Source organism: Labrus bergylta, chromosome 7 (assembly GCF_963930695.1).
Source record: "Labrus bergylta chromosome 7, fLabBer1.1, whole genome shotgun sequence".
NCBI lineage: Eukaryota > Metazoa > Chordata > Actinopteri > Labriformes > Labridae > Labrus > Labrus bergylta.
The window spans coordinates 25,884,579-25,898,843 of record NC_089201.1 but is presented as its reverse complement, the minus strand read 5'-3'; the positions used below and the strand labels follow the sequence as shown (position 1 = coordinate 25,898,843).

Genomic DNA, 14,265 nt, shown 5'->3' with positions numbered 1-14,265 from the left:
GAAAAACTAATTAAAAAAAATAAATTTGAAGTTACTGCCTTTTGCCTTTGTAGGGCAGTATAGTACAGCCCATGTGACGTAGGCGCGTCGTCAGTCAGTGACGCGGTGTCTCTTTGTTGGCTTAGCAGCGGCGACGTTTTGTTGTTATTTTCACTGCAGCTGAAAAACAGGCACGGGATAAAAAAATTTGGGTTTTTTTCCGTATGGTTCCGCAACCAACATTTCTCACACTGTAGACCCTTTTTAGGTGTGATTGTCACAAGTTGATAACACCCCCCCCCCTAGGAATGGACTCAGACGAGGGTTATAACTATGAATACGACGACGAAGAAGAGGAATGTAGCGAGGACAGCGCCGAAGAGGAGCCCGAGGACGACACCCTGGAGCTCGGGGAGGTGGAGTTGGTCGATCCCGTGGTGGCCGGTGGGGAGCGAGACGAGTGCGGCGAAACTGGCGGCGGTGGCCACGGCCCCGGCGAGGAAGAGGAGGAGGACTACCGCTTCGAGGTTTTGACCGCCGAGCAGATCCTCCAGCATATGGTGGAGTGTATCAGGGAGGTCAACGAGGTCATCCAGGTAGGTATTTTTTTTTGGTATTTCAGCGTCAGGAAACACCGGGGTCCAGACTCGGGTGAAGCGCTTTATAAGGGCCGTGGACGTTAGCTTAGCTGTTAGCATTTTTTTTTTTTTTTTAGGAGTAGTTTACTTGCTGGAAGTTGGCTGTTTCAAATTAGTGCTAAAATTAACATTAATCATTTTTTTGTACTTAATATACCTTACTTGCATGTGTGCTGTACATTTAACACCATTGCATGTTTTAATGTTAAGTATTTACATTCAAAAATACCACCTTAATTTCATATTCTATTCCAGGAAGTAGCCTTATCCCGGTTGAGAAGTTGGCAGAAAACGTTTGCTAAGCTAGTGTTAGCTTCCAATTTAGCTACCACTGCTAAATAATCGGTAACCCTAGTGCCCCCCCTAACCGGAAAAAGCAAAAAAACGTCCCTAGTTTACATAATGAGACGACCACAGTCGGTAAAAAGGAGAGTTTTATCGCATGCTGAGCGTCACTAATGTTGTCTTAATAACATTAAGCGTTGTCATTATTTGATGCTGGACGAAAGGCTTGGTCATCGAGGTGCTTTGCAAAGTTAAACGCTGGTTAACTTGTGCAGACGTGAACGTGGGCTTTTTTTTTTTTGTCTGCAAACTGTTAAAAATAAATCTCACGAACTAGATTCATTGTCTAGATTCAGCTGCAGTACATCTTAAATTAGAGGCCAGGGGAAACTCTGTGGAGCCCTTGGTTTTGTCGTTAACATGGGCCTCCATTTCCTCTCACTTAACTTGGTTACAGAATAAAATGGAAAGTGGTCCTGATAAGGCCTTGTAACCAATTACGTTTTCATTAAATTGCGTTGGATTTTTATACACGATAGAATTCATGCATTAGTCATAATTTAAGTTAAATCATCCCCTATAACCTAAAGATACATTATATATAGTATATAGCCTCATGGCAGCACTGACATGGTGATTCGTCTAAAAATAGGGTTTAGGAATATCCACTAAATCTGTACATTGTCACATTCTTTTTCAAAGTAAATCAATGCATTTGTACTCTGTGTATATATGACGTTTAAATGTGGAGATTGTAAGATTTGTATTTTGGTAAATATTTAGTGGTTGTGCCTGCCACAGTACTTTCTTTGGGGCAAAGTTGCAGGGGGTGGGGGGGGGGGTATCTATTGTTTCACATTGAGAGACTTCATGCAGTGCGAAGAATTGCATTGAAAACTTTAATGAGACAAACAGACCAAGTAAATTGAACATTGTTCATAGGTATTTACAATTCCTTATAATTTATAAATAGGTATTTGTAATAAGTTCCCTCATTTGTATCAGTTTGTGTAGACAAAATAGTAGAAATTCAGTTCAACATACTACTCACGACAGCTGTAAGATAATGAATGAAAACAAGCTTTGTTGTGTTCGGTAAACTGAAGGCAACTGATTAGAAAGTCTGACATCGGCTCGTGAAGGTTATTTTTTATATAATAAAGGTTTTCCCCTTTAATTGCACTAATAATATATCTTAACATGACAGTGTCTGTGGTGTAAAGTGACACTCTCATTATCAATACTGTACTTAGTCATGAATTACCCCGATATTCTCACCCCTAGTTGCATCAGGATGAAGTGAAATGGGCATTGGGTGTGTGAGTTTGTGTGCGAACGTTAACATTGATACCGTTTTCTTATCTTGTCCTCTGATGGCTTAGAAACAGTCACTGAATGCATTGTTTAAACGGTGAAATAGTAGCACTGTACCATTACGTATTTCACTGGTGGACCAATTTTAGCATGCGATGAATAGAATGTCTTTTTACTGCAGGTCTGAGAAACTAATAATTATTGGAGTAGCCAGGTATTTCAGATAGACTACTGATTGCTCTTAACCCTATTAGCGCAGTATACCTCAATATAGCAACATTGGTAGCTAGACAAAGAGATGTTTTTCACAATTTACTGCCCATAAAATAAAAACTATAAATTTGTTTAAAACAAAAGTCTGTGGCAAATAAAATATAGTAAAGTTATTTTCAGTGTGCCACGGACTTCTGATTAAATGTTCGTGGTTTCTTCCTGTTACAGTGTGCACCTGAGAACGTGTTTAGGCACCCTTTTGGTCATTTAGATAAAGCTATATATTGGTTTGTTGGACAAATGATGAGCCAACAATACACCGTTTGTTAACAACAGTGTTAACTTTTTGCAAACTCAAGAGGGGAGTAGATTTATGTGATTTCTATTTGACTTTTCATCCATATTTTATCATTAGTCCGAGCAAAGTGTGATCAAACACAATGCAAAAATGTTTTTGGTTTAACAGAATGTAAAGAAAAACGAGTGCTGCAGCACAGTCTCATGTCATACTGCTACAGATAGCCTTTGTAACTAAGATACACTAGATATGCAGCAGCTACAGAATATATTTATTATTTAAGTTATTACTTGTACTTTTTCAGTGGATGGCTTTCCTTTTTTGTTTTCCTTCCCTTTCATTCACAACTCAGGACTGTCAGACTTTCCTCATCATTTGGTGACAAGGATGTACCACATGTGGTTTCTCCATGCATCATGTGCATCTGGCTACTTTGTGTGGCAGTAAATTGTGGTGACATTTTATTAGTTTCACTGTAAAGAAAGGTGTTTTCCAATTTTATTTTTTAATTTTGTCCATGCCCAACACTATGACTGTAGGGACAGTAAAAATAAATGCAAGTGAGGCCCCTTTAGTCTCCAGCTATATTAAGGCACTACTTGATTTTATTTCAGTTTACCATTTTCAAACTGCACTTCTGGTCAAGCACTCAGCTTTTAAGTATCTAAAAAAACCTATTGCATGAACATGTCCAAAAAGAGTTAGTCTTTAGTAGGATTGGAATTGTAGAAATGTCAAGGAAAGGATTTTTCATGTAAGATTTTTCAACTTTTTCTTGGATATTAATGTGAAGATTGAAAATTAAATTATATGTTTTCAAATGGAAAATGTATCTTTTTTCTTTTAGAATCCTGCAACAATAACGCGTATCCTTCTCAGTCACTTCAACTGGGATAAGGAAAAACTAATGGAAAGGTAAGAACCTCTGAGGCCCTTTACTACTTGTCTTCTGACAGCTTACAAAATCTGTTGGCTGAGATGCTCCTGGGAAGACAAATGTCTCCAAGCCTTTGTAACACTGTTTTCTTTTGTCTTTGTCTCATTATATGCAGGTATTTTGATGGCAATCTTGACAAGCTTTTCTCCGAGTGTCATGTCATTAACCCCAGTAAGAAGCCTCGCATCCGTCCTCCAATCAACACTAGATCGTCGGCACAGGACATGCCATGTCAGATCTGCTATCTGAACTTCCCGAACTCCGTGAGTCCCATTATGACACCAGAAATTGCTGCTGAATGTGTTCAGGTCTAAGTTGCGCTATTTCAATAGAGATTTTGTTGAACATAAAACTACATCTTGGCTTAATATGGCCATGGGCATTAAGGGCACATTTTAACTTCTGTTATGCAGGGGGAACTCTAACTGAAGCAGCACTGCAATGACGTTAAATCCTTTGTTCAAATGATTATTTCAGGGCTATTTTAACTGCCTCAACTAAAAAGATAACTAGCAAGTCAAGAAGAGGTGAAGTAGCTTAACATAACAAGATGATGACATTAGCTGTTGATAATGTGCAAGAAATACTGCCTATATATATATAGACTGTATACTCTATACTGTAAAAACAGAGACAAACTTTTTAACTGAATTCTCAGTATTGACTATTGTCGTTTTCTTTTAAAATAAATCCTTCATTAGTACACTGGTTTTAGATGTGTGAGTTGCCCACCAATCATGGAATTAAGTTGGATTTTTAGCTGAGACAGATATCCCTTTACCTGCTGATGGCTTGATGCGTTTGAGTTGGGATTGGAGAATGTCAGGGCATGCTAGGTAATAAAGTACATTGTGGAAAAACTCTTTCAGGATTGTTAAGAAGTGAAAGAGTTTTCAATTGTTGTTGCTGATCAATTTCTACATCAAATGGAAAATTATGATTTGTGTCCCAAAAAACAAAAGAAGAAATGCAAATTTTTGGAAAATCACGTAGCATTGATATAAAGTGAAAATAGCTAAAGTTTGAAATAAAAAGTACTTCCACACTTTGAAATAAGCTACCCACAGTATTTTACTTTGTGAACAGAATGTAATGAAGGGTTGATGTTTGTAGATCAGGTTGATCTATTCATGGCCACCATGCATTCTATCTTTTCGATGGTAGTGATAGAATCACAAACAAATACTTTCAGTGGTCTTCAAACATTTTTTTATTTCATTCTTAATGTGCCATAGTACATTGTCATTAAAATTTCAAATGATCAAGAACGAGGTACATATACAGCATACAATATTCATCTGAGTTCTTTAAAGTAAGATTAAAGTTTAAACCTTATATCTGTTGACATAGGCTAGCCTCTAAGGACTTGTTTTTCTTTTTTGCGACTACTTAAGGGAGAAAACGACATACATCCAGAGAGAAGGTGACAAAGAAATAAAGTAAATCAAGCAATATCAGGAGTCAGGTCTCAGAGATCTGAACATTTCTAGCCTTAAGTTTTGGATTTTATTTTAAGAGTAATGTCTCTCTGGCCACTGCACTCTAAATATCAACCCCATGAAAGATAAGCAGGTAAAATAGCTATTGTAAAAAGCTAACCAGTATCTTGCAGTGGCAGGAAGTGCATGTGTTTCCACGGTCAGCTAAACATCTGATTGATGCATTTATTTTTCTTAATCAAGACCACAGAAATATGTTTCTTTATATGGATTTAGTGTGTGCTTAGTGAATCTGAAAAGATCAGTTTTGTTCAGACTTTTGTCATTGTAAATCCAGGGTGACCACAGTGTATCAGAGCAGCTGAGCAGAATACATACAGAAACACTTTGATTGTTTGGAGGATAAGTGGAGGATCTCAGTTTCGCCTGCTTTTGTAATGGAAAAGCTGCATTAGTAGCTTCCATAGCTATTGAAGAGTATATTGTTACCACAACAAGCAACACAGAAATCTGATGTAATCACTTGCAACACAAACACCTGATGCATCGTAATAGTATATCATTGAGGCTAGGTGGCTAAGTGTGTGAGCTACGATATTTATTGTTGTTATTTTCCAAATCAGAAAGAAAGTTGATTAGTTGACAACACAGATTTTAATACAGAACATAAATAGTTTGGGGTTGTAGAGCAATACATAATGTGTTGGTTATTTTGATCAGTTAAAAGTAAAATAGTCCTCAAAGCTTAATATATCACATCTATCTAGTTTGCCTTACTCACGAGGTGCTCCTCTCTCACAGTATTTTACAGGCCTGGAGTGTGGACACAAGTTCTGCATGCAGTGCTGGGGAGATTACCTGACCACCAAAATCATTGAAGAAGGAATGGGACAGGTACTCACTATAATTGTTTAATGGGTAGGAGGCACTGATCGTCACTGTTATTCCTTCAATAACTATGTGAATGACTAATGATCTGTATTTTCTTCACAGACCATTTCTTGTCCTGCTCATAGTTGTGACATTTTGGTCGATGACAACACAGTCATGTGAGTATTTGTTTCTTTTTCATTCATTTCAATCTATTTTAAATGCTGGTCACCTGTGATCCAAATGGATCATTTGAATAGCACAGACTGGTAGTGAAAAGGGCAGGAAAAAATAATACTGCATGTTTTTCTTTTTTTACTTAATTGAAATTCTATCTTTTTTATGACCAACATACAGAGATGTGATTAAATAGCCATCTACTGGAAAAAATATTGTTTTTTCATTTGTTACATTTGCTGTAAAGATCTGTTTAATGTTGCAGTTGTACAATACAAGTGTCTTGAATAGTCGTATAATATAACAATGCAGTGAAGGTATAATTGGTAGCCCTTATATCCAATATATACTGTATATACACACAAACCTTCATTTTGAGAGAATAGACTCTAATCTCCTTTACTAGCTGTTAAGCTGACAGTAATTGTCTTAACCTACATTCTGATCTGACCAGCTAGCAAGAGATCTAATTATGTTCAACAGATCAGTTTAGGTGCATTACACACATGCTTCTCATGTCAATATTCTATATTGAATTGCCTTCCTTATCTCTCAGTTTGTAGCCTGCACTTAACTGTTAGTTTTATCATTACCAAATGTGCTGTCACTACAAAACTAATATCAGCATGTAAATTAATTTTACTGCTGTAATGTCAATTTACAGTTTTCCTTTATTGAGCTACTTAGGAAATGATTGCCAATGAGGCTGCATTATTGATTGGAAGGTAAACTGTACACTAAATTTGAAGTAAGGAAACTATTATCCAAAGTCAGCCATTTTATTCAACAAAGACTTATAAATAGGGATGTTACGATACACTCTACTGGCGATATGATACCTTTCAAGATGTTGGGTTCATTACTAATTTTCCTTTATAAATAAGTCGTACTTTTCAATTTGGAGGTTGTATAGTGACTTAAAAACAGGCACGTTTCTTTATAAAATCTGATACTGATAATATCATACAAAATACATTTTAGATTTTTTTTTGTGTAATATAAAGGGATTTAACATTCTAAATCAAATAAACACATTTATAGAACAAACCAAGTTGTAGCCTGTGGTTCTGGCATTGAAGCATAGAGAGGACTCTGAATCTCTCAACTTCCGATTAACACAAGTTTTCATTCACGTTTTTTTTTTTTTTTTTTTTTTTTAAAGTTTTGTCATTACATCTGGTTTGAATCTTTATTAATCATCAGCCTAAATCCTTAAGGCTGAACAAGAGAAGCCAAAAGCAGACAGCACACTCTGCTGGTGAAAAACAGTATTGAGGATTGTCAAATGAATTTATATATAGTCCACATTTGTACCAATTGTTAATTGAATTGCGAGATGTTGTTTCATTCCAACTAAGAAATGATTTGACTTCTCCTACAGGCGCCTCATAACAGATTCAAAAGTAAAGTTGAAGTACCAGCATTTAATAACGAATAGTTTTGTAGAGGTAAGCTTTGACATCTTTTTCCTTCTTAACAACATGATAAACCTACAGCTTCACAGCGTCAATTATGATGTTATTTTGATATGTATGCACCTCTTAGAATAGCAGGGAAATATGCTATTCTAAGTAAAATTATGATTTGATTCTACATCTTTACTTTCATTGCTCCTTGAAGTGCAATCGACTGTTAAAGTGGTGCCCGGCACCAGACTGCCATCATGTTGTCAAAGTCCAGTATCCAGATGCCAAGCCAGTGCGGTGCAAGTGTGGACGTCAGTTCTGGTAAGAGATTTTGTTTGTGAATCAGTGTAAGCAACAGTATTTAAATGTCGACTTTTTATTATAATTTGTACTTCCATAACATTATGTGATTTTGTCTTGTGATTCCTCCTTTTGGTGAAGCTTCAACTGTGGAGAGAATTGGCATGATCCTGTCAAGTGTAAGGTAAGCCAAACAAGAGTATTTTAACCCTTTCACCGAAAATATAACCTATTCCACTGCATCTCACGTCAGGTTCTGTCAACATAAGCATCCATTGTCAACATTATTTCTAACTTTTGTTAACTTATTTTTTAGTGGCTGAGGAAATGGATTAAGAAATGTGATGATGACAGTGAAACTTCAAACTGGATTGCAGCAAATACAAAGGTAAGGGTCAAACGTAGTGTTGCTCTCTTAGTTTCTGTTGCTCTGGAATCAATGTGATCACCCTAAATACATTACATTTTTGAACTGCTTGTTTTTAGCTTGAGTTTGATTTGTTCCATCACTTTTGTGAGAGACTTAAAAATGGCCTCCCTCTCATCTGCTTACAGGAGTGTCCTAAATGCCATGTGACCATTGAAAAAGATGGAGGCTGCAATCACATGGTTTGTCGGAACCAGAACTGCAAAGCCGAGTTCTGCTGGGTCTGCCTGGGTCCATGGGAACCCCACGGCTCAGCTTGGTGAGAACTTAGAAAAAAAGTAGTGTTACTTTCAGATCAGTGTATGAACATTCTTTAGGTATGTCTTTTTTGTTGATTGCATCATCTGGGTGTTTACATAATCAACTTAATACACATCTGACACCTGCAGCGAAAATACTTTTAAATTGATGGAGATTTAGAATAATATGTTTGTATGCAGGGTCTAAAATTGACACTCACCAAGGGTTTGGGGAGCAAATTAAATTAAAGAGTAAATATTTATACCCATCAGTCATGTATAAAAAGTATTAAGTGCCCTCCGGGCCACTAGTTTTCAAGGATCACTGGCCCGACCGTTGTAACCGCTGGCCCAGGAACGTTACTTTTGATTAAAAAAAATAACAGTCACCAATTTACTCTTAAACCATTCTCATGCAAGATTAAATTACAACTTTTATTTAATTAATTGAGTTCTAATTATATCAAATATTTTGTATTTTTCTTATATTTATGTGCTCATGTTTATTCACCATGCTGGCAACTGTAAGAGTCTACTTAATCTGACTGATGTTAATATGAGGCTGTGATAGAGCTGGAATTGTTATGATCACCTTTCTCTCCTTCTTTCTTCTCTGTGAGAAACTCTTCATCCTTAGAGCTTTACTTTAGGAGCTCTCTTAATGGCTAAGATGCTTTGTGAATAACTTTTATCTTTACCAGGATCCAGTGTTTAACTTTAAGGGGAAATTTAGCTGCAGCATGTTCCAGCTCCTCCAGCTGTCTGTCACTGTGGCTGAAACTTTTCTCCGTTCTGTTTTCGCCATGCCCTGCTGTCACTCTTGACTCTTCGGGTGATTTTTTCCTTTGAATGCTGATTTAAGCTCGGCTTTTGTCGGGATCTGATGGTTTTAAAACCGTAGAGAAATCCTGCGCTAAAATCTGTGTGTGAGTGTACAATTTGAGAGTAGCGAGCGCGCTCACAGGGGAGTCAGCAGTGAAGCCGTCGGGTGCCTTTCAACTGTGACACACAAGTTCGAGCACTTGATACGTAGATGCTGTAGCAGTTATTAGCGCAACGTTTTTAAAATAATTACTGACAAAACAACGGTATGACAGGATAGCGCTGTGAAATTGAGAATGTGTTACAGTCTATTTTTTTCCAGGCCATATTTTTACTGGCCCGAGCGGGCCAGCTGAACGTGCAGTCAGCTGGCCCGGACTCTGTCAATCATTCATCCGGGCCAGTTATAATGTCGAGCCCTGCATTTGATACTTAGATAGACTGTAGATACTTTTCACTACTGTGCTGTTTGCATGATTGGAGCCTTGCGGGGCACACTACGAAATGCCAACATACATTGGTGCGCGCACACATACCGGAGCGCCACGGGCACCCATTTACTTTTAGTGCAACACTGAACATACAGAGCACGCTAAATGCATGCTCCACTTTTCACTTACGACCTGAACCGCAGGAGAAGTCAGAGATACACACGTCCAATAATGAACAGTCTGCTTATGTGGTGTTCAACTCCAATTTTTTATTTTATCTACCCACCACCTTGGCCGGTGAGTAAAAAAAAGTTGATTTCGGACCCTGATTTTGTGTTTAAGTGTGAAGGAAATATTGTTGATGGTTCTCACCCTGCAATGATGTTTCAGGTACAACTGCAATCGCTACAATGAAGATGATGCCAAGGCAGCCAGAGATGCTCAAGAGGTAAGAAAAAGATTCCGTAATTTATGCATTGGTAACACAATTGAAAATTAAAACTCCTGACAGTCTCAGCTTCATGATAAATATCTGCTTCACTATGGCAAACAATTAAGTTGGTTTAATTCTGATGAAATGTGTCTTACCTCAAACACAGTGTCTGAATGGTGTCTTACCTCAAGTGGTCAGTGGTCAAAGATTAATTGTTGTAAAAGTCACGTTGATCATGTTTGAGTAAAGTCAGTTTTATGCTTTTTGAGCAGCGCTCCAGGGCAGCCTTGCAGAGGTACCTATTCTACTGCAACCGCTACATGAACCACATGCAGAGTCTGCGCTTTGAGCACAAGCTCTACGCTCAGGTCAAGCAGAAGATGGAGGAGATGCAGCAGCACAACATGTCCTGGATCGAGGTGCAGTTTCTGAAGAAGGCTGTGGATGTGCTGTGCCAGTGTCGCTCCACACTCATGTTCACTTACGTCTTTGCCTTCTACCTCAAGAAGAACAACCAGTCCATTATTTTTGAGGTATGTAACATGGGGAAACTTTTAGGCTGAAATTTCATCTATTTAAGCAAATGATCCATGACAGAAACTACTGGAGCGATTTTAGAACTAGTTACATTTTTATAAATACCATTTTCAAAAGAGTTAGTGTTAAATGTTCATCTCGACTGTGATATAATTGAGTTGTTTTTTTATATATATATATATATATATATATTGTGGAGATGCCTTTGGGTACCACCACAGGGAGCCCGCGTATCACCCGTGGTACCATAGTTTGAGAACCACTGTGTTAATCCATTCTGTGACAAAGAACAATAATATTTATACATTTTTTGGTTATCAGAACAACCAGGCAGACCTGGAAAATGCCACGGAGGTGCTCTCTGGCTACTTAGAGCGGGACATCTCCCAGGATTCCTTGCAGGACATCAAGCAGAAAGTACAAGACAAGTACAGGTGAGAGTGGGAAGAGTCACCACCTGCCATGGTTGGGGTTGTGGGTTCTTGGATTCTGACTATTGTTTTTCCATTTCTCCAGATACTGTGAGAGCAGGCGAAGAGTGCTGCTACAGCACGTGCATGAAGGCTATGAGAAGGACCTGTGGGAGTACATTGAGGATTGAGGACACGTCCCAATGCAAAGGACTCTTGAGTATCTTGACAAACTAGAGCGCTGATGCAATTTAACAGGGCAGCACGGGCCTTCTGCCGCCTCTCTGGCAAACAAACCACTTTTGCATCATTTTTTCCTGGATTTGTTTAACAAAATCTTCAAAGTAAATTATATTTAAATAAAAGGTAGAGTAATAAAAGAGTGTACTACAGTATTGTTAGCAACAGAGTGGAGTCTCGAGAAAGCAGAATTCCATCTTAAACAAATACAAACCTTTTGGCTTGTATTGTAACACCTCCCCTGAACCTGACCTGATATTAATTTTTTTCCTTTCTTTTTTTTTTTTGCTTGTGAATCTTTCCGTTTTGATTTTGACTTTTGTTTTCCCTTGAGTGTGAACATGTTTTATTTTTTTTTTCAACACAGCTTTAATTGTCCTGGCCATGTCTGCAATATATGGTGAGATCCTTGTCTGGTGTGGCAAAATGTTGATAGGCTGATTGCAAAGAGGCAAAGACATTTCAGGAAGGGAGAAGAAAAAAAAAAAAAATCAAAAGAACAAAATAGTAAGTCTGTATTTTTCAATTTGTAAATAGTCCATATGCATGGAAGTTAAAGAGCAAGAGTGGCACGTGTTTGCATAATTTTTACATATTTATTCTTTACCATATTGAAAAAGGTGTACTTTTGCCAATTAGGTTGGGTCTGTTTACCCCCTCCATAGTATGTGGGAGCTTGGAGGTCTTTGGCAATAAGGCATTCGACCTGTCGTCCTCAGTCTCGTCAGAGCAGTGCACAAGTTACATCCCATCTGTAACTCTACATGGGGACCGATAGAATTTCTCTTAGTTGCCAAATGATCAGATAAAGGAAGACGTGCAAGGACGATATAGAAAAGTGAGAGCAGAATAACTTTTACAGTTCAAAGGTAAGGTAGAATACTCCAGCCCTGAGTCCCTCTATTCTAACCCTGTTGCCGTACCCCCTTTGTCGTTTTTAGAGGTGTTTAACATTTAAGACCTTGTAATTATTTGCAAGAGCCAAACTGAGTGACATTCACTCTTTTTTTTCTTCTTCTTTTCTCTCTTTCCCGATGTGGCTTGAGGTTGCCCTCTTAAAGCTCAGCTTGCACCTTGTTGGGGAATGAAGGGGGGTAATAGAATGTAATGCCTGCACTGCTCTGTAGTGCTGCTAAATGAGCTGGATCACTGTCAAACAGGTTCAGGCATTTGCATCACCCTTGCAGTGGGAACTTTGAAGGGTGTGGGGCTGACATTTGCCATGCCTCTGAAGAAATCTCTTACTTTGCAGTGAGACCGACCATTGCTTTAAACCAAGCTTCACAGATAGACTTGCGTGATCTTTAGGCAGATGAGGAATAAAGGGCAAACTTCTTAAGGTTGTAGGACTGTTTTATAACATTATGCTTTTGCATTAAAGACTGTATTTTTCGCACATGGGTTGAGTATCTGACATTGAAATGTCAGTGCCCCTCCAGGTTTGCATTGTTCTATGTGGTGGTTGCTCTGGGTGTCAAGTTCTCTGCTTGTAAATGCTCGTTCATGTCTCTGCAATATGGTGGTCTTCACAAGATTGACTGAAGGAGACATGAATATAAAGGCACTGATGCAAGTTAGAAGATGACACCAAAGTGTCGGCTTTCATTAAAACACATCCTTTAACCCAGTTTCAGATCTTTGGGGTATTCTCTCCCAAAATGCTTCTTATGTGTTCAAACTTATTATTTTATCCTAGCAAATTATAAACTGTATTGTTTATTTGAATAAATGTCATGAGAAATCTCTTTTTTGGGAGTTTTGTGTGAGTCATTAGTGTAGATTTGGTCTCAGTCATGTTAATTACCCCAACATCTCTGATGTATTTGAAATGTACTGTACTACAGACTGGCAGAGCTGTGTCTTCCGGAAGTGAATGGATTTAATTTGGTACATTTCATTGAATTATTTTGATTTTCGCCAAAAAAAAAAAAAAAAAAAAGGTTTTATGCACAACGTTTACTCACAGATTGTATGATAAAGATCGAGTGTTTGTTTGTATGATGTCACTTCTGAATTAATTTTGTCTCAAGTCACAAAGCGATGATGACATAAATTGAATGGATGGTAACAAAACATGAGCTTTTTTCCCCTCTCCGCTCCCTTGCAGGTAACACACCAGCCATAGCTGTGTGATCATCAAGCTAATATGGTCTCCAGGGATCAATCTGTTTTCATCCTGTCTGCTAGTAGTTCATTTACATTTTGACATAACGTTTGAAGTAACCGAAGCAGCTACCAACATAACATCGAGACATCCAAAAACTTTTAATACTTTTCTACATATCTTTTCTTTATGCTATCAGATCTGTTTGATTTCCTGTTAGTGTAAAAATGTGGGGAAAATTAGTTGTCTGTTTTGGAGAAAATATTAAAGTAAAAAATGTTGCAAACATCATTCTGGCATGGGTGGTTGTTTGATAATGAATACCATTTCTTTTTTTTTTGTGGCAGCAGCAGCTTTCATTAAGTAGTGCACAGTCGAAGTTTTCTTAACTACATGCTTTTAAAACGCATGAAATGTGATAATCAGTTCAGAAGTCACTGGAAACACTGCTTTCAAAATGAGAAACAATTTTGATAGTTTAAAGGGAATTTGTCATTAAAAATCCGGCCACATGATGGGGGTAAAGATAATGACATTTTTACTTTCTGTTTTAGGTGTTACTTCAGAGGCAGTGTGAACTAAAAGGACTGCTCATTTTAAAGTAGTGTTAGTTATGTACTTGTGGTGAAAAGAAAAAAACTCTCAGCCCATTGCTTTTGACAATCTGAACCAGTTTCATTCAGTGACAGGACAGAATAGATTTGACTTGCCAGACTCTTAATTCTTGATGTTCTTGTTGCATGTTGACTCTTAAGGTTTTATCTGC

General features: G+C 37.8%; 1 protein-coding gene across 2 annotated transcripts; it reads left to right on the top strand.

The window, feature by feature from the left end:
• The first annotated feature begins 107 nt into the window (after positions 1 to 107).
• arih1 (ariadne ubiquitin-conjugating enzyme E2 binding protein homolog 1 (Drosophila)) lies at positions 108 to 13,790 on the top strand. Of its 2 annotated transcripts, none has more exons than XM_020631308.3 (14): positions 108 to 575; positions 3,575 to 3,642; positions 3,780 to 3,927; positions 5,905 to 5,997; positions 6,097 to 6,152; positions 7,532 to 7,598; positions 7,771 to 7,877; positions 7,998 to 8,040; positions 8,173 to 8,244; positions 8,412 to 8,542; positions 10,166 to 10,223; positions 10,478 to 10,741; positions 11,067 to 11,179; positions 11,262 to 13,790. In XM_020631308.3, the coding sequence occupies exons 1-14, from the start codon at positions 288 to 290 to the stop codon at positions 11,344 to 11,346; spliced, it is 1,593 nt and encodes a 530-aa protein (XP_020486964.1). In that variant the 5' UTR covers positions 108 to 287; the 3' UTR covers positions 11,347 to 13,790. The 2 variants fall into 2 exon arrangements, with proteins under 2 accessions (XP_020486964.1, XP_020486965.1); XM_020631309.3 differs by having other exon boundaries at positions 109 to 575; positions 10,481 to 10,741.
• Positions 13,791 to 14,265: the final 475 nt, after the last annotated feature.